This window comes from Mobula hypostoma, chromosome X1 (assembly GCF_963921235.1).
Source record: "Mobula hypostoma chromosome X1, sMobHyp1.1, whole genome shotgun sequence".
NCBI classification, from domain to species: Eukaryota; Metazoa; Chordata; class Chondrichthyes; order Myliobatiformes; family Myliobatidae; genus Mobula; species Mobula hypostoma.
Genome location: NC_086128.1, coordinates 7,096,546 through 7,114,647, shown reverse-complemented (window position 1 = coordinate 7,114,647; position 18,102 = coordinate 7,096,546). Strand labels below are relative to the sequence as shown.

The 18,102-nt window shown below is 45.1% G+C and overlaps 1 protein-coding gene across 1 annotated transcript in view; it reads right to left on the bottom strand.

Moving 5' to 3' along the window:
• mrc2 (mannose receptor, C type 2) overlaps nucleotides 1-18,102 on the bottom strand; it is a 247,310-nt gene that overhangs the window by 30,513 nt on the left and 198,695 nt on the right. Inside the window, exons 21-25 of the mRNA XM_063037085.1 lie at nucleotides 16,517-16,631; nucleotides 15,373-15,536; nucleotides 13,269-13,377; nucleotides 10,278-10,516; nucleotides 5,094-5,262 (exon numbers count right to left, since the gene is read on the bottom strand). Of these exons, the coding sequence (XP_062893155.1) occupies nucleotides 5,094-5,262; nucleotides 10,278-10,516; nucleotides 13,269-13,377; nucleotides 15,373-15,536; nucleotides 16,517-16,631 (796 nt within the window). The remainder of the gene's footprint in view (nucleotides 1-5,093; nucleotides 5,263-10,277; nucleotides 10,517-13,268; nucleotides 13,378-15,372; nucleotides 15,537-16,516; nucleotides 16,632-18,102) is intronic.

The window sequence follows — 18,102 nt, the reverse complement described above, 5'->3', positions numbered from 1 at the left end:
CCTACAAACATCAGGCTCCTGAATTGGCATGGATAACTTCATTCACCTCCACTTTGAACTGATTCTACGGACTCACTTTCAAGGATTCTTTACAACTTAGGTTCTCGGTGTTATTTTTATTTGTACAAGTTGTCTTCTTTTGCACATTGTCTGTTGGTCTTTCTTTATGTATATTTTTTCATAACTAAATATAAAATTATACTGTAAATGCCTGCAAGCAAATGAATTTGAAGGCAGTATATGGTAACATACATGTACTCTGATTATATATTTACTTTGAACTTTGCACATCGGATGGCCAGTGTTGATGCTGCAGTGTGACTTTCCACCAGCAGAGGGCAGCATTGGCACTAGTAACTCCGTACTGAGCTTTCAAAATGGGTTCTCTGTCCAAAAGAATGCTTGTTTGCTGGTGTCCACCATCCCAACTCACCCACACTTCACACTAGGGTTGCCAACTGTCCCGTGTTAGCCGGGACACCCCGTACATTGGGCTAAATTGGTTTGTCCCATACGGCAGGGGTCCCCAACCTTTTTTGCACCGTGGACCAGTTTAATATTGACAATATTCTGGCCGACCGGTGGGGAGGCGGGGTGGGAGCGGTGTTCAAGTAGGATTAAACTCACCTCAACATGTCTTTTACAGTTAGGGTTGCCAACTTTCTCACTCCCAAATAAGGGACAAAAGTAGCAGTCAAATCCTGGGACACTTTACCCCAGGAAAGACTACCATGACCATGAAGCCTTGCGCGGGAACCTATGTGCGCATGCGTGTACGTGCCGAATTTTTTCCCACTAATCGGTTTTGCCTTAATCTTCCTGACTATACTGTACATACATTATTTTTACTTTATATAGGCTGTGTATTTATCATATCATTCCTGCTTTTACTATATGTTAATGTTATTTATTTTCAGTTTTATGTATTATTTGGTATGATTTGTTAGGTTATTTTTTGGATCTGGGAACGCTCAAAAATTTTTCCCATATAAATTAATGGTAATTGCTTCTTCGCTTCACACCATTTCAGCATGAAAGGTTTCATAGGAATGCTCTACCTTAGCAGGGGAAATACAGGACAAACCAATTTAGCCCAATATACGGGATGTCCCGGCAAATATAGGACAGTTGGCAATCCTATGTTCAAGTTCAACAGGGCGTGACAGGGAATGAGGAAAGGTGCAGCTGACTCATATCGTTTCCTCGCAGCCCAGTAGCACACGCTTTGCGGCCCGGTACCAGTCCGCGGCCTGGTGGTTGGTGACGGCTGCTATACGGGACTGTGCTTGTCCCATATTTCCCCTGCTAAGGTAGAGCGTTCCTATGAAACTGTTTGTAAGCTGAAATGTTGTAAAGCGCTGAAGCAATTACCATTAATTTATATGGGAAAAATTTTTGAGCATTCCCAGACCCAAAAAATAACCCACCAAATCATACCAAATAACACATAAATCCTAAAATAACACTAACATATAGTAAAAGCAGGAATGACATGATAAATACACAGCCTATATAAAGTAGAAATAATGTATGTACAGTGTATCAGAATCGGGAAGATTAAGCCAAAACTGATTTGTAGTAAAACATCGGCACGTACACGCATGCGCACGTCACGCATGCGCACACAGGTGCCTGCACAAGGCTTCGTGGTTACAGTAGTCTTTCTTGGGGTAAACACAAGTGTCCCATATTTGACTGCTACTTTTGTCCCTTATTTGGGAGTGAGAAAGTTGGCAACCCTACTTCACACAGAAGGGGAAGGGGTGAATTCCATGGCAACACAAGTTTAGGGAAAACCTGCATTTTTAAAGGCTACTGGATGTCCTAAAAGGCTTCAAAGTTAATGAGCTGTAGTCAGCATTGTGAAGTTAAAAAGGAGTGTTTTCTGCTTTACCCTGTAATGTCTTGTCCTTGATAAAGCCGATAAACACTAAGGTCCTGAAACCAGATTATGTGGTGCCTGGTCTTTCTGACCTCGTCGTTCAGTCAAAATAAAACATATGGCAATAAATTCCACAGATTCACTACACCCTGTCAAAAGAAATTCTTCCTAAGCTCTGCTCTAAATGGACGTCCCTCAATTCTGAGGTTTTGCCCTCTGGTCTTGGACTCTCCCACTATAGGAAACATCCTCTCCACATCCACTCTATCTAGGCCTTTCAACATTCGATATGTTTCCATGAAGATGGGGTCATTTTATTCGGGGAATTGTGTCTTTGCATTGTGACCCCAGAGTAATGCTGTCACATTTGGCTGTATTCATATATGGTTGAATGACAATTAAATTTGAATTGAATTGAATTGAATTTCCTTTACACACCTCTGCTAATATAGAAATGAGACATTCCAAAAGTACAGGATCTGCTAAATTAACGTATAATGCATTGGGCTTTATCTGCCAGTGGCACTCACACATACTGGACTTCTGCACATCAGTTATTTAATGCAAGCACTATTTAATTTCTTGCCATTGTTGCTTGTAAGTGTGCTTTACAGTAAAGGAAGAGTAAATGTCGTGCCACATTAGTCCTTATCTGTTGCAATCATCAAGTAGCTGAGAGTGAGGTGGGATAGCTGGCATTGCAAAGTGAGTACCAGGTGAACGGTTGCCAGTGCTGATGCTGCAGTGTGACTTTTTACCAGCAGAGGGGGGCACTGGCACCAATAACACTGCACCCAGCTATCAAAATGGGTTCACTGTCCAAACAAGGAATGATTGTTGCTGGTCTCCACCGTCAACACGGTGGGGAAAGGGTGCAAACAACAGCCCTTGAAGATGTCCTCAAAGGTGGTGAGGGTTGTGCCCATCATGAAGCTGGCTGAATCTATGCCCCTCTGCAGCCTGTTGTGATCCCATGCACTGGAGCCTCCACACCTTACAATTACCAGAAGTAATATACATAGAACATAGAACATAGAAATCTACAGCACATTACAGGCCCTTTGGCCTACAATGTTGTGTTGACCATGACTCTAACAACTGCCTAGTATTTCCCCTCTGCATAGCTCTCTATTTTTCTAAGCTCCATGTACCTATCTAAGAGGCTCTTAAAAGACCCTATTGTATCCACTTCCACCACCATCACCACCAGCAGTGCATTCCACACCCACCACTCTCTGTGTCAAAAACTTACCTCTTACATCCCCCTTGTACCTACTTCCAAGCACCTTAAAACTATGCCCCTTTATGTTAGCCATCTCAGCCCTGCGAAAAAGCCTCTTGACTATCCACACGATCAATGCCTCTCATCATCTTATACACCTCTATCAGGTTACCCCCCCCGCCATCCCCCGTCGCTCCTGGTAAATCTCCTCTGCACCCTTTCTATAGTTTCCACATCCTTCCTGTAGTGAGGTGACCAGAACTGAGCACAGTACTCCAAGTGGGGTCTAACCAGGGTCCTATATAGCTGCAACATTACCTCTCGGCTCCTAAATTCAATTCCACAATTGATGAAGGCCAATACACCGTGTGCTTTCTTAACCACAGAGTCAACCTGCGCAGCAACTTTGAGTGTCCAATGGACTCAGACCCCAAGATCCCTCTGATCCTCCACACTGCCACTACCATTAATACTATATTCTGTCATCATATTTAACCTAACAAAATGAACCACCTCACACTTATCTGGGTTGAACTCCATCTGCCACAGTCATCAGCAAATTTACTAGACCATAAGATATAGGAGCAGAATTTGGCCATTTGGCCCATCGAGTCCATTCTGCCAGTTCACCACCTGACCCATGTTTCCTCTCAGCCGCAATCTCCTGTCTTCCCCCCCATAAACCTTCATGCCCTGACTAATCAAGAATGTATCAACTTCTGCCTTAAGTATACCCAATGACTTGGCCTCTAGAGCCACTTGTGGCAATGAATTCCACAAATTCACCACTCTGGCAAAAGAAATTCATCCTCATCTCCATTCTAAAGGGACGCCCCTCTATTTTAAGGCTGTGTTCTCTGGTCCTAGACTCCCCCATCATAGGAATCATCCTCTCCAATTCCACTCTTTTCAGGCCTTTCAACATTTGATAGGTTTCAGAGAACATAGAAAATCTACAGCACATTACAGGCCCTTCAGCCCACAATGTTGTGCCAATCATGTAACCTGCTTCTGCACAGCCCTCTATTTTTCTAAGCTCCATGTACCTACCTAAGAGTCTCTTAAAAGACCCTAGTGTATCCGCCTCTACCACAATCACCACCAGCAGTGCATTCCACGCACCCACCACAATCTGTGTGAAAAACTTACCCCTGACACCCTCTCGGGACCGAATCAAAGAAAGTTTAAACACAGGAGTATATTTTATAATGCTACATGTCATGTGGAATCCATGACAAGAGAACTGGGCGGCACGGTAGCACAACGCTGGACAGTACCAGCAACCCGAGTTCGATTCCTGCCGCGGCCTGTGAAGAGTTTGCCCATTCTCCAGGTGCTTCAGTATCCTCCCACAGCCCAAAGACGTACCGGTTGGTAGGTTGATTGGCCATTGTAAATTATCCTGTGATTAGGCTCGGGTTAAATTGGGGGTTGCTGGGTGATGTGGCTCGAAGGGTCTATTCTGCACTGCATCTCTAAATAAATCAATAAACAAACTGACAAAGCAGAGAGGTTGAACATAAAATCACGGGAGGGGACGAGCTGGGTGCCCACCAGGACTTTTGATGGGAACATCTCGGAGAGCTTGAAGAGAGATGGGGGAGGTTCGTGACTAATTAATCAGATTACATGAGATGGAAGGTCAACAGCCCGAAAAACCTAAGGCAACAGTCACATTATACAGTGAGTGGGAATAAGGAGGCAATCAACATCAGGCAGCATCTATGGAGGTAAGTGGGTAGCAAAATGATTCAGATTGAGATCCATCATCACCTGGTTACAATATGCAGATTATCAGCCTCCGTGTCTCCTGTCACTTTAAGGAATAGGTTATAATTTTGAACATCTGCCTCTCTCCAACAAGCAGGATATCTGGCCCAGATGACGTGGTTTTTACACTTCACACACTCCAACTTTATCCAAAATCACTGGCAGCTTCAAACCCTGCCTCCTTTGCGTGACAGATCCCTCCTCATCATCCCCTCCTACCTCCCGCTGCGAGGCAGATGGCTCCATTCAGCTTGGCGTCGCAGTTGGATGTCTGCCACGTCCCGTCCACATCCATCCGAGCACAGCCTGTGACCTGATGGGGCTCTCCGTCCTGCCAGTTGGTGTAGAACAGCTCCTCCCCGCTGAGCCACGAGTAGGTCCTGCGTCCCTGTGCAAAAACATAGCGGTCACTGAGCGTGAGGGAGAACAGAACCAGAGGTGGGGAGAGAGGGGTGAGGGTGGTGGGTAAAACCACAAACAATTAAATATTGCAGAATGAGGTGCATATGGTTACAATGTACACACCAGGCAAGGTATGAAACAACACATAGGGTGCACAGCAACACACAGGCATACAACATGTGAAGCGTACAACAACAGAATCAGAATCAGGTTTATTATATCGTCACAGAGCATCATAGGAAGTCATTCCTGCCTGTGGCCATCAAACTTTACAACTCCTCCCTTGGAGGGTCAGACACCCTGAGCCGATAGGCTGGTCCTGGACCTATTTCCTGGCATAATTTACATATTACTATTTAACTATTTATGGTTCTATTACTATTTATTATTTACGGTGCAACTGTAAGGAAAACCAATTTCCCCCGGGATCAATAAAGTATGACTATGACTATGACTATTAGGCAAATTAAAAAATAAGGATCTTATAGAAACATACAAAATTTTGAAAGGGATAGATAAGATAGAAGTAGGAAAGTTGTTTCCATTGGTAGGTGAGACTAGAACTAGGGGACATTGCCTCAAGATTCAGGGGAGAAGATTTAGGACGGAGATGAGGAGAAACTGTTTTTCCCAGAGAGTGGTGAATCTGTGGAATTCTCTGCCCAGGGAAACAGTTGAGGCTTCCTCACTAAATATACTTAAGATACAATTACATAGATTTTTACATAGTAGGGGAAATAAGGGTTATGGGAAAAGGCAGTTAGATGGAGCTGAGTTTGCGGTCAGATCAGCCATGATCTTATTGAATGGCGGGGCAGGTTCGATGGGCCGGATGGCCTACTCCTGCTCCTATTTCTTATGTTCTTAAGGATGGCAAAAAAAGAGGGAGTGGTTATGGACCATTTGAAAGTCTGATGGTGAAGGGTAAGAAGCCATTTCTGAATCGTTGAATGTGGGTCCTCAGGCTCCTGTACCTGCTCCCCAATGGTAGCAATATGAAGAGAAGATGTACCAGATGCTGGAGGTCCGTAATGATGCCATATTCTTTTGAAGATGTCCACGATCGTGAGGGGAGGAGGGTTGTGCCCATGATGGAGCTGGCTGCGTCTACACCCGCTGCAGCCTTTTACGACCTGGGCTTTGGAGCCTCCATACCAGGAGGAGATGCAAACATCTTTTGAAATTTGCAAGAGTCTTTGGTGGCATACCAAATCTTCTCAAACTCCAAATGAAGTAGAGTCACTGGCGTGCTTCTTTGTGATTGCATCAAGGTGTTCTACCCTGGTAGATACTCAATGGGGACTGGTCAGTGTTCTCTTGACTTCCCCTCTCCGAGTGCAAGGTTGCTGCAACACCTCTCAACCAGCTGATTCATCCGCCTCTTCTGTGCGTTTCCTCGTTGACACCTGAGACTTTCCCAACAACAGTGGTATAGGCAAATTTATAGACAGGTGTTTGAGTTGTGCTTAGCCACACGGTCATGAGCACAGAGAGAGCAGGGCAGTGAACTACACAGTAGCGTAGTGGTTAGCATAATGCTGACAGCGCCAGCAATCGAGGTTCAACAACTGTAAGGAGTTTGTATGTTCTCTCCATGACTGCGTGGGTTTCTTCTGCTTTCCTCCCACATTCCAAAGGCATGCCAGCTAGGGTATGTTATGGGCATATGCGATGTTGGCGCTGGAAGTGTGATGACACCTGTGGATTGCCCTCAGCAGATCCTCGGACTGTGTTAGTCACTGATGCAGACAGCACATTTCACTCTATATTTTCATGTTTCAATGTACATGTGACAAATAAAACTAATCTTTAATCACCATTCTCTCTAATCCTGAGGAGTGTCAGTGAGGAGTAGATGTTACCACTAATCTGCACTGACTGCGGTCTCTCAGTGAGGAAGTCGGGATCAGTTGCAGAGAGGGGTAGGGAGGTACAGAAGCCCAGGTTTAGATCAGTACTGAGGGGGTTGGTGGCATTGAATGGCAAGCTGTAATCGATAACCAGCAGTCTGATGTGTGGTTTGCTGTTGTCCACTTTCTCTCCGAGTGGAGAACCAGTGAGATTGGGTCCACTGCAGACCTGACGCAGAGACAGACAAATTGCACTCGCAATTGGAAGCAGGTGGGAACCTCAGAGACACAGCAGTGCGAGACTGAAGATGTCCTTGAACACTCCAGCCAGTTGGTTGGTGCAGGTTTTCAGTGCCCTGCTAGGTACGCCATCAGGGCTTGATGCCTTACGAGGGGTCACTCTCTTGAAGGATGTGCTGACATTGGCCTCTGAGACAGAGATTGCAGGATTGCCGGATACTGTGGGGATTTGCACAGGTGTAGTTTCATTCTCCCTTTCAAAGCATGCATAAAAAGTGTTTATCGCTCGTCGGGGGAGTCAGGCATCACAGCCATTCATGATGACGGGTTTCACCTTATACAAAATAATATTATGCAAACCTTGCCACAGGTGACCTGCATTTGGTTATGTCTCTAACTTCACACAGAATTGCCAATGGACTCACTTTCAAGGACTCTTCATCTCATGATCTTGATATTTATTGCTTTCTTTTTGTATTTACACAGTTTGTTGTTTTCTGCACTCCAGTTGGAGAGTCTTTCATTGATTCCGTTATGGTTATTAATCTATAGATTTATTGAGTATGCCCACCAGAAAATGAATCACAGGGCTGTATATGGTGACATATGTACTCTGAACTTTTGGTGTTCAGTGGGTTGTACTGCACTGTAGTCGAAACCTGAATCATTGGTGATAAATGTCATAAGTGCCACAGTATATCACTTAGCAGACTGCGATTCGTTTGATTCATCCATAGTTTCTGGTTAGGGTGTGTTTGGTACGTTCTCGAAGGCACACACTCAATCTGATGAAATTGGTGACAACTGTTGCATATTCATTCAAATCTGAAGATGAATCTCTGAATATGATCCAGTCCACTGACTCAAAGCAGTCCTGTAAGTGCTCCTCTGCCTCCCTTGGCCATACCTTCTAGGTCCAAACCACTGATGCTGTGGTCCTCAGTATCTGCCTATACACCGGAGTAGAAGTACAACCAGGTGATCAGACTTTCCAAGCATGAGATGGTACGGTAAGCATTCTTGATGGTGGTGCAACAGTGATCGAGCATGTTGACTCCTCTGGTTCCACAGGTCATGTGTCGATGGTAGTTAGTCAGGAACTTCAAGCTGGCCTGGTTCAATTCCAGCACCATCCTGTAAGGTTTCTCTGTACGTTCTCCCCGTGGAATGCGTGGCCTTTGTCTGCATCCTCAGGTTTTCTTCTCACAGTCCAAAGACGTACCAGCTAGGTTAAATGGTTATTGTAAATTGTCCCATGATTAAGTTAGGGTTAAATCATGTGTTGGCAATGTCCTGCCCCCATCACATGTATGACCCAACCATTACACACCTTGCGTTAAAAGCATTGTTGACAAGACACAAGACCAGAATGTAACGAAGACCCTCCTCTTGCTTGGGTGAGAGAAGAGAGCTGTGTCGCAGGCTACTGTGACAGAGCAGATGGGGGTCGGTTACACCCAGATGTACGTTGAGTAGATGCGCAATAAGTGAATGTAATAGCAGCACGGTGTGGGAGGAAAGCGGAGGACCCAGAGAAAACCCACACATTCCATAGGAAGGACGTATAGCCGGATAACCCAGCCTCTGACCAAGTGATGTCACCCATTGTCACCAACGCTGACTGCCTGGCCCGAAAGGTCTAGTTGTGGAGTGCGATACAACTGCTCGGTAACCTGAGGATTGATTTCAATACGTGATCTAAACAGGCCCTTCAGCCCATCTGACCAGCAAACACCTATCTATACTAACCCTCCTTACCAACACTGAGGCTCTCAAACCTTCTGCACCCTTGTGGTTCAGGTTCCCATCTCAGTACTTTTTCAGCTATTCTGGCATTTACAACACAGTGATATGCTCTACGTTCACAACAACTTAGTATCAGCACATCTGAAATGGGCAGCACAGCAGTGTAGTGGTCAGCACAATTCTTTACAGGTGACCCGGGTTCAATTCCCACCACTGCCTGTAAGAAGTTTGTATGTTCTCCCTGTGACTATGTGGGTTTCCTTCCACAGTCCAAAGTCATACTGGTTGGTAGGTTAATTGGTCATAGTAAATTATCTTGTGGTTAGGCTAGGGTTAAATTGGGCCCTATTCTGTGCTGTATCTCAATTAGATTAGATTAGATTATGAGAACACTCAGTCCTCGTTTATTGTCATTTAGATATGCATGCATGCATTAAGAAATGATACAATGTTTCTCCAGAGTGATATCACAGAAAACAGGATAAACCAAAGACTAACACTGACAGAACCACATAATTATAACATATAGTTACAGCAATGCAAAGCAATACCATAATTTGATAAAGAACAGACCATGGGCACGGTAAAAAAAAGTCTCAAAGTCCCGAGTCGATCAACTCCCGATAGTCCCAATAGCAGGCGGCAAAGGTAGAAACTCCCTGCCATAAACCTCCAGGCACCGACAACTGCCGATGCATTGGAAGCACCCGACCATAGCCGACACTGAGTCCGTCCGTCCGAAAACTTCGAGCTTCCAACCAGCCCCTCCGATACACCCTCCCGAGCGCCATCCTCTGCCGAGCGCCTTCGACCTTGCCCGACCGCCGAAACAAGCAAAGCCGAGGATTCGGGGTCTTTTCCTCCAGAGATTCTGGACCACACAGTAACAGCGGCAGCGAAGCAGGCATTTCAGATGTTCCTCCATACTCTCATGTCTGTCTCCATCAAATCAGAATTGTGCACGGTCCCCTACTTGACAAATAACAGACATCACCACCGAGGTGGCCGCGCGCGCTGCACCGCGCCGCCATCTCCGCCTCCAACCAATCAATTAATTAATTAATTAAAATCAGCATTTTACCCACATTATTTGCAGGTTACAACCAACCACCATGCAGATGGATGGATCACAATTAAATCGAGGAGCCTCAGTCACTGGAGTTACCTCTTCATTGGAGAGTCCAATCCAGACAGGGAACTGGACACTGTTGATGACCTGTGTGAGGTAAGCCTGATGGTAGGGGCCCATCACGGTGACCAGGGTCTCGTTCCGAGTCTCGCAGAGCCAAGCAGCTTCCTGCCATGTGAGGGGCTTCTGAATTACCCGGTAGGTGCTGTTCATGTAGGTCAGCTTTGATGTGAGGGTAGGTGGGAACTTGGCAGGTACGGATGGTAGAGATGGGTCTGCAGTGAAAGAAGAAGAGTTTGGGTCAAAGGGAAAGTGAAGATAGGCTCTTGTCTCAAAGAAAAGGCTTCCAGCTAGTTGACCAAGAAAGAGGCAAAGAGTTAGACCCCCTCTTTCCTGGTGTTAATCTAACACCAATGAAGCTTGCTAAGTAACAGATGAAGTAGGTAACAGTGCTGAGTAGTTATGCTGAGAGATTAGTAATTCAGAAAACATGCTTGAATCTTATCTTAAAAGTTCATAAATTGGAATTCAGCTCATATCTCCGTGTGTCCTCCCTGTGGAATGTTTGGGGTTTCTCTGGGTGCTCGCGTTTCCTCCCACAGTCTAAAGATGTACTGGTTGGTAGGTTAATTGGTCATTGTAAATTGTCCCCGTGATTAGGCGAGGATTAAATTGAGGTTTTTGGGGGTTGCTGGGGCACTGGGTCTCAAAGGGTTGGAAAAGCCTGTTCAGCGCTGTATCGCTACATAAATAAATAAGTATCTGCTCTTAATGAAAGACCCGGGACAGTGCAAATACCAGTGATGTCCACGTCCTGAGAATGAATATAAAAACAGATGAAAAATGTATGAAAAACTACATCTGCCATTAACCCACGATTGATGTTGCTACATAGATGTTCTAGTACTGTTTTGTGCTACAAGTTTTCAGGAATTTTACCAGTCCTTTGGGATCTCATTCTCAAATTCAGTTTGTTTTTCTGTAACCCTTGGCAAGGACGTGTGGAGTCAAGTAGAGCTGAGAGACAAGTGATGCATTGATTCAAAACCAAATGGACATGAGGTGTGTTGTTTCTGGAACACAGAAGAGATGACCTAAGATTTATTTTTCAGCCTTGTGTGGAGTGCATCTTTGCTGGAAATGGTGAATTTTCGACTACTTGTATTCTGTCAGTGCAACAAAGCACATGGTGAACACAGTTACAAAGTAAGGAGGCAGCTGCTCAAAGCTGATATGTGCTGCAACTTCCTTTTTGCAGAGGGTGGTGAACCTCTGAAATTCTCTAGGCTCGAGACAGTGGGAGGCAAGGCCACTGATGGCAGTTACATGCTCAAAAGATTGAGGAATGAAGGCTCCAGGCAACTGGCTCAAAAGAAATGAGGAGCCTTGATGAATGGTAGTCGGCCATTTGGAGGGTGGGGGTGGGTAGTGGTAGCAAGTGGCCTACTACTGCTCTTCTCTTATGTACATAACATTCCTTCCAGCCCCATGGTGGAAACACCAACAGAACAAGGATTACGACATAGCAAGGACAACAGAGGGACACACAAGTGTGGATGTTTGGGTCTGACATCTCTTGACCTTCAGACCTAACTATTGACCCTCTCTATGCATCCACCCCAGGACCCCACCTGTCTTCTGTAACCATTCCTAGGCTCTGCATCTCAGTAGCCAGTCCTGAAGAAGTGTGCTCTGGCTTTAACCTAATTACTGCTCTGAACATCCTGGTCCCACTTGCTTTACTGATTAGTGAGGCTAACCCAGAGAATATTGCCCGGGTTGGCAATCTGAATCGGGACAACCACCAGGCCACCAGGTGGAAGCCTGGGGCATCAGGACCTTTGACCATTAGACCATAAGACATAGGAGCAGAATTCGGCCATTCAGCCCATCAATTCCACTCCACCATTCCATCATGGCTGATCCCTGATCCCATTCAAACCCATACACCTGCCCTCTCACCATAACCCTTGATGCCCCGATCAGTCAGGAACCTATCAACTTCCACTTTGAATATACCCATGGACTTGGCCTCCACCACAGTCTGTGGCAGAGAATTCCACAGATTCACCACTCTTTAGCTAAAAAGAATCCTCCTTATTTCTGTTCTGCTCAGCATTATCTCCCTACTTTTATGTTCTATTCCCCTTGAAATAAATGCCAAAAGTGCATTTGCCTTCTTTACCACAGACTGTGAATTAAACTTCTGGGTGTCCTGCATAAATACTACTAAGTCCCTTTGCAGTTCTGATGTTTGAATTTTCTCCCCATTTAGATAACAGTCTGCACTCCTGTTCCTTTTACCAAAATGCATTATGATACATTTCCCAACACTGTATTCCATCTGCCACTTTTTTTGCCCATTCTTCCAATTTGTCTAAATCCTGCTGCAATCGCATTGTTTCCTCAGCACTACCCATCCCTCCGCATATCTTTGTATCATCTGCAAACTTTGCCACAAAGCCATCAATTCCATTATCTAAACCACTGACAAACAATGTGAAAATTAGCAGTTCCAACACTGACCCCTGAGCCCCACTAGTCACTGGCAGCCAACCAGAAAAGGTCCCTTATTTCCACTCACTGCTTCCTGCCTGACAGCCAATTCCTCTATCCATGCCAGTATCTTTCATTGAGGAAACAGCGCCCCACGAACAGAGCATTGGAGTACTGTAGGCATCAAGGACTGAAGGTTGGGATCTGGGTTAACTGGAGATCTGAGTTGGATCAAGGACTGAGCTCTGTGGATTGGGTTGGTTGTCACTTCCATGGATTGTATATTTAATGCTTAAATTATATTGGATATTCAACATGACTTATCTTAGAAACATCCAGTCAGATTACAGGATGCCACCAAATGAGCAGGAAATGGCCCTCATCATGTTACATTCTATCTAATCAGATGCCACAACAATGAACTGGACTTGGCCATTTTAGATGCTAAGATACAGACCCCTCAGTATCAGAGTATGGAGAGTGAGCAGAGATTGGAATTAATGAGTTGGATGAACACTACATAGACCATACCTTTGCTTCTCTGACAAATGTAACCATTTTTATCATTGGCGCAGCTCCTGTCATCCCAACGTCCAGTGAACTGGGGGTGTAAGGCATGCCAGATCACCACGCAGTTTACCTGCACAGACAATACAATAGCTTAGTCCTCAGGTTAAATGACATCAGATATCCAACAATGACCAGAACAGAACGTTGCTTTCTGAAGCAGACTCGGCACCAAGTAACTGAATGCCAAATGACTGACCAATTAGTGACTACAGGGATACAACCATACCTTGGCCAGGCTTCAGGGCATCAGTGTCATCGATGCATCATGTATATGCCATTGGGCCCAACTTGTGCATGCTGACCAAGATCCCTATCAACACTAATTCATATCCCATATCCCACAATATCTTTACTATCCATGTACCTGCCCAAATGACTTTTAAAACCTGTAATTGTAGCTACCTCCCCATCTCCTCTGGCAGCTCATTCCACATATCCACCACCTTCTGTGTGAAAACTTGAATCAGAAAACGTTGGCTTAAACTCTATTCCAGGACAAAATTCAGTGTGTGCTGGCCTGGCGGAGGAATTTGTATTTGGTCTGAGCCAATTGCCTATAAATTCATCCATGGGAAAATAAGCAGTAATATATTGGGCCATGAGGACCACTTGTCTCTTGTTGGTTTGTCCTCTTGTTGCTGATGGGTGGTTTTCCATGTACCTCGCACAAAGACTCTTGTGCTCCAGAAGTGCCCGTCACCTTGTTCTTTCCATGAGTGGCCTCAACCCTGATAACCGAGAGTCTCCACAGCAGCTGATGATTGATTGTAATCCCCACTGCACCTTCAAGACTCTAGAGCAAGGAATCTCAATCTTTTTTATACCATTATCTGAGGGTTCTGTGGACACCAGGTTGGGAACCCCTGCTCTAGAGAGATAGGCCCTCGTGATTGGAGCCCTTTGTCCCTTGTCCTTTCACTTCTCTGTGAGGAAGCCTCCGTCCTAGCATTCCTGCTCATGCCGGAAGCTTGCTGGGGCCTGGTTAGAAATGGATAGCTTCACCCTTTACAGTGTTCAGGGCACTGCAAATGCCTACAGTTCCAGGTCAAAGCCCTGTAAACAGTGGACATGGATAGAAACTTTTCCATCGGTAGCAGAGTCTAGGATCTGAGGGCACAGCCTCAGAACAAAGCACACAGAAACTGCAGTGGGATGCCCTCGACCTCGGATGGGAGCCAACCTGACTGGGAAAACTGAGACCAACTGAAGCAAAGTGTGGACCTTGCAGGTCCTTAAAGAAGATCAACTGAAAGTTAACTTGCGAGTGAAGAAAGTGAATTGAGAAGAGATTTGCTAAGTCAGCCTGCAGAAAGCACAGAAACAGGCCTTTCATCCCACTGAGTATGCAGCATTCTTCACCTGCCCACTTACACCTATCCCACTGTCCTCACATTCCCATCAACTCCCGATTCCACCACCCACTTACTATCTACAATTTATGTTGGCCAATTAATCTACAAACCTGCAGGAGGAAACTGGAGCACCCAGAGGAACCCCACAGGATGAACATGCAAAGATATGGAGCCATACATCTATCAAGTCCTCATCTACACTAACGTGGACGCAGGAGATTCCACAGATGCTGGAGGGAATCAGCAAGTCAGGGAGCATCTATGGAGGAGAATAAAAAGTCAATGAGACCTTTTGATCTCAGCCTGAAACACCAACTATTGATTCCCTTCCATAGATGCTGCCTGACTTGCTGAGATCCTCCAGCATTTTGTGTCTATTTTCATCGGTACTAACCTCATTTTCCTTCTATTATTTGGCAATTCAAGTGTTCATCTAGATCAGGGGTTCCCAACCTGGGGCCCATGGACCCCTCGGTTAATGGTAAGGGTCCATGGCATAAAAAACGGTTGCAAACCCCAGTTCTAGATACTTCTTAAACTCCACACAGAGAGCACCAGAGGTCAGGATTGAACCTGGGTCTCAGGAGATGTGAGACAGTAATTCTACCAGCTGCACGATTGTGCTGCCTAGAGAAGGGTGAAGATATGCAGCACGCCAGTCAACGTCATTCACAGATCAGCTGAATGGAAGCAGGCCAAGAAGTGCAACCTACCAGATCACTGGACGCGGAGGAGGCGTGCTGGCCTGAAGGCTCACCAGGAGCCCAGTTGATGTACTTCAATGGTTTCTTCTGTAGCCACTGGAAGTCCTTGCTCATGTCGTGCAACCCAATCCAGAGGTCAAAGGTGATGTTCGGAAGCATGGCTGTTATAAAGGCTGATATAAAGAAGACACAGATCAGGGAAGGCAATGACCAAAGGACAAGGAGTTGAATCTCAGAGCTGGCTCAGTGAATGAGCTTCTCACCGCTCTGGACAGAATGTGGGGAATATAATTCCAATATTGAGCAATGGCAAAACAGCAAGCATGCCCGTCCACTTGTTGGGCTTCTATGTGAAATTTAATGTCCTCTGAAGTCTAAATTATCCCCACTCACAGTGCCTGACTGACATTTAATAAACCCTGAACTGCCTCTCATCAGCATTAAAAAGATTGAATTTGTTCAAGAAAGCACACCACCAATTTCTTAAAGACAATTAGAGACAGGCAATAAATGTAGTAATAACTGCATTCAGAAAATGAATGAAAAATACCAACAGAGCGAAGTTTGAGGAAGTAAATTGATATATCACTGTTTTGTGAGGTCCATATCATGTCCCAGCTTCACTTGACACTGCTTTTCTTGATTATAGGACAGTGGAAAGGTCCACAGAAACCTGCCCTGGTCTTACTATGATGCCGCCTCTTAACTTTGTGAATCCCATTCTGAACAGCTGATCTCCATCACAGAGATTACCAGAGTGTGAGTGACACAAGCTAAATCACGGGCTTGCTCTTCTGACTAAAACTGTTAAACTCGAGACAAGAGTCTACGTGTGCATTTGTGCATTTCCGTCTGTTATTGGTTCACAGATTGTGAGCTTATTTAACCACAGGAACTACAACTATGTATGCATACCTGTACGTTTGTTATACACATATTTGAATGTACCTCTTCCTATCATGAGTAACCCTCTACTGTTTATGTTCCTCATTGACGAATCTTGCCAATAGGATGGAGTGTGAGACAGAATAGGGATAAATTACTAAAGTCAGGGGACAATCCCATTGAACAGACCCTCTCAAACAGGTCAAATTAAACCAAAGTTAAACATGGGAACTTGGTGCAAAACTGAGAATGGATGCAGGGTTGATACCTTGCTCGTGGTAATTGGAGATTGTTGCCAGTAGCCCTCCTGCTCTCTCACAAGCAGCCTTCGCTTCAATCCAGTTAAGACGATCCATTTTAGTATATCCATTTATCTGGTAGCACTGAGGAGAGATGAGCAAGAGATCAGGAGAAAATGTAGGAAAAGAGGAAAGAAAGAAATGAATAAAGAACATGTTGTTTTTGCATCGCTCTGTAGTTGGACGGTGTGAAGAGGTAGACGGATTGTTAGGCTGATTATGATCTACCACAAACATATGCCACCAATAGTATTTCACCTAGTTAGGCTGATCAGTCCTACGTATGTGTACGACTTTATGATTTGGACAATCAATTCATCAACATAAAGTATTGGGCCCACACCCCAGCATTATCTCCTTCAGCCTCCTTACCTTCCCTTCCCCTTTCCAGGTAGGTTATAGAGTGCAGAGAGCAAGAGAGAAGAACGAAGGAACTGGAAAAAGAGAGTAAGAATTGATTGGTTAGAGAGGTCAGCACAAAGATCATAAGGTAATACAGCAAAGGAAAGGGCAAGGGGAGAGAGAGGGGTACAGAGAACAGTTTTCATTTTATCTCTGCTCTTTTCTCCCCGGCACTTCTCCCCCCACTGAAGGCATCCTTCATTATCCAATGTCAAGTGTATGGGCATTGCCCACATGTAGAGAACCTTTGCAGACTATTTCACTGCAGGGAGAACTTCAGTGGTTTGTCCTCATATCTAGCAGCTTGAAACTGACAAGGGGTGAGCAGCCTCCTCCCTAATCCAGGCACTGAGGATGGCTGATGACCTTCATATCGCTGATGCGAAGGATGAGAGGCCACACCTGAAACCCCCTGGTGGCTGAGCCATGCAGTGATCCAGAGGAGTGAGGACTTATTGGAAGAGGGGTGACCCTGAACCCCAAGACTCAGGTGTGCCCTGTGCACACAACACAGTGATGCAGGGTCTGTGGTGATGTGCAATGGAAGCACGGGTTGTTTCAGCCTTCAGGAGTTCCTAGAAATCAAAATGTACATTGCAATTTATACACTACACACTAGATAAGTCAGTATGCTTCATCTCTCTGCTTTCATCTCCTTGTCTAAATCCCTGTCCTTGGGAGCTGTTAGGTCAACTTTTACACTCCTAAAATGCTGAAGTAAACATAATTCCTGCAATCCCAACTGAACCAAATGGGTCATCAGGTTGGGAAAGGGTTGCCAACTCTCCAGGGGTACGTACAGTTTGTTACCCTCTAAGAATTTGCTATTAATCTACAAGACTCTGCTGGAAAAAAAAATTACCAGGGCATGAAAAAATTCACTTCACACTTTTCTTTGAATGCTTTTATAAAACTTTTGGGCATAAAAAAAGAAGTTGTGACAGTCAAGGTACATCCTATCAGTAGGTGAACCTGTTTGCTTTCCAGTGGTTAACAGAACATAATAAGCAGGAGCAGGAGCAGTACACCTGGGGCTTTGAGATCAGATCATAACTGACCTTCTACCTTGTCTCAAAGTTCAAAGTAAATTTTATTATCAGACTACATAAGTCACCATATACAACCCTGAGATTCATTTTCCTGTGGGCATACT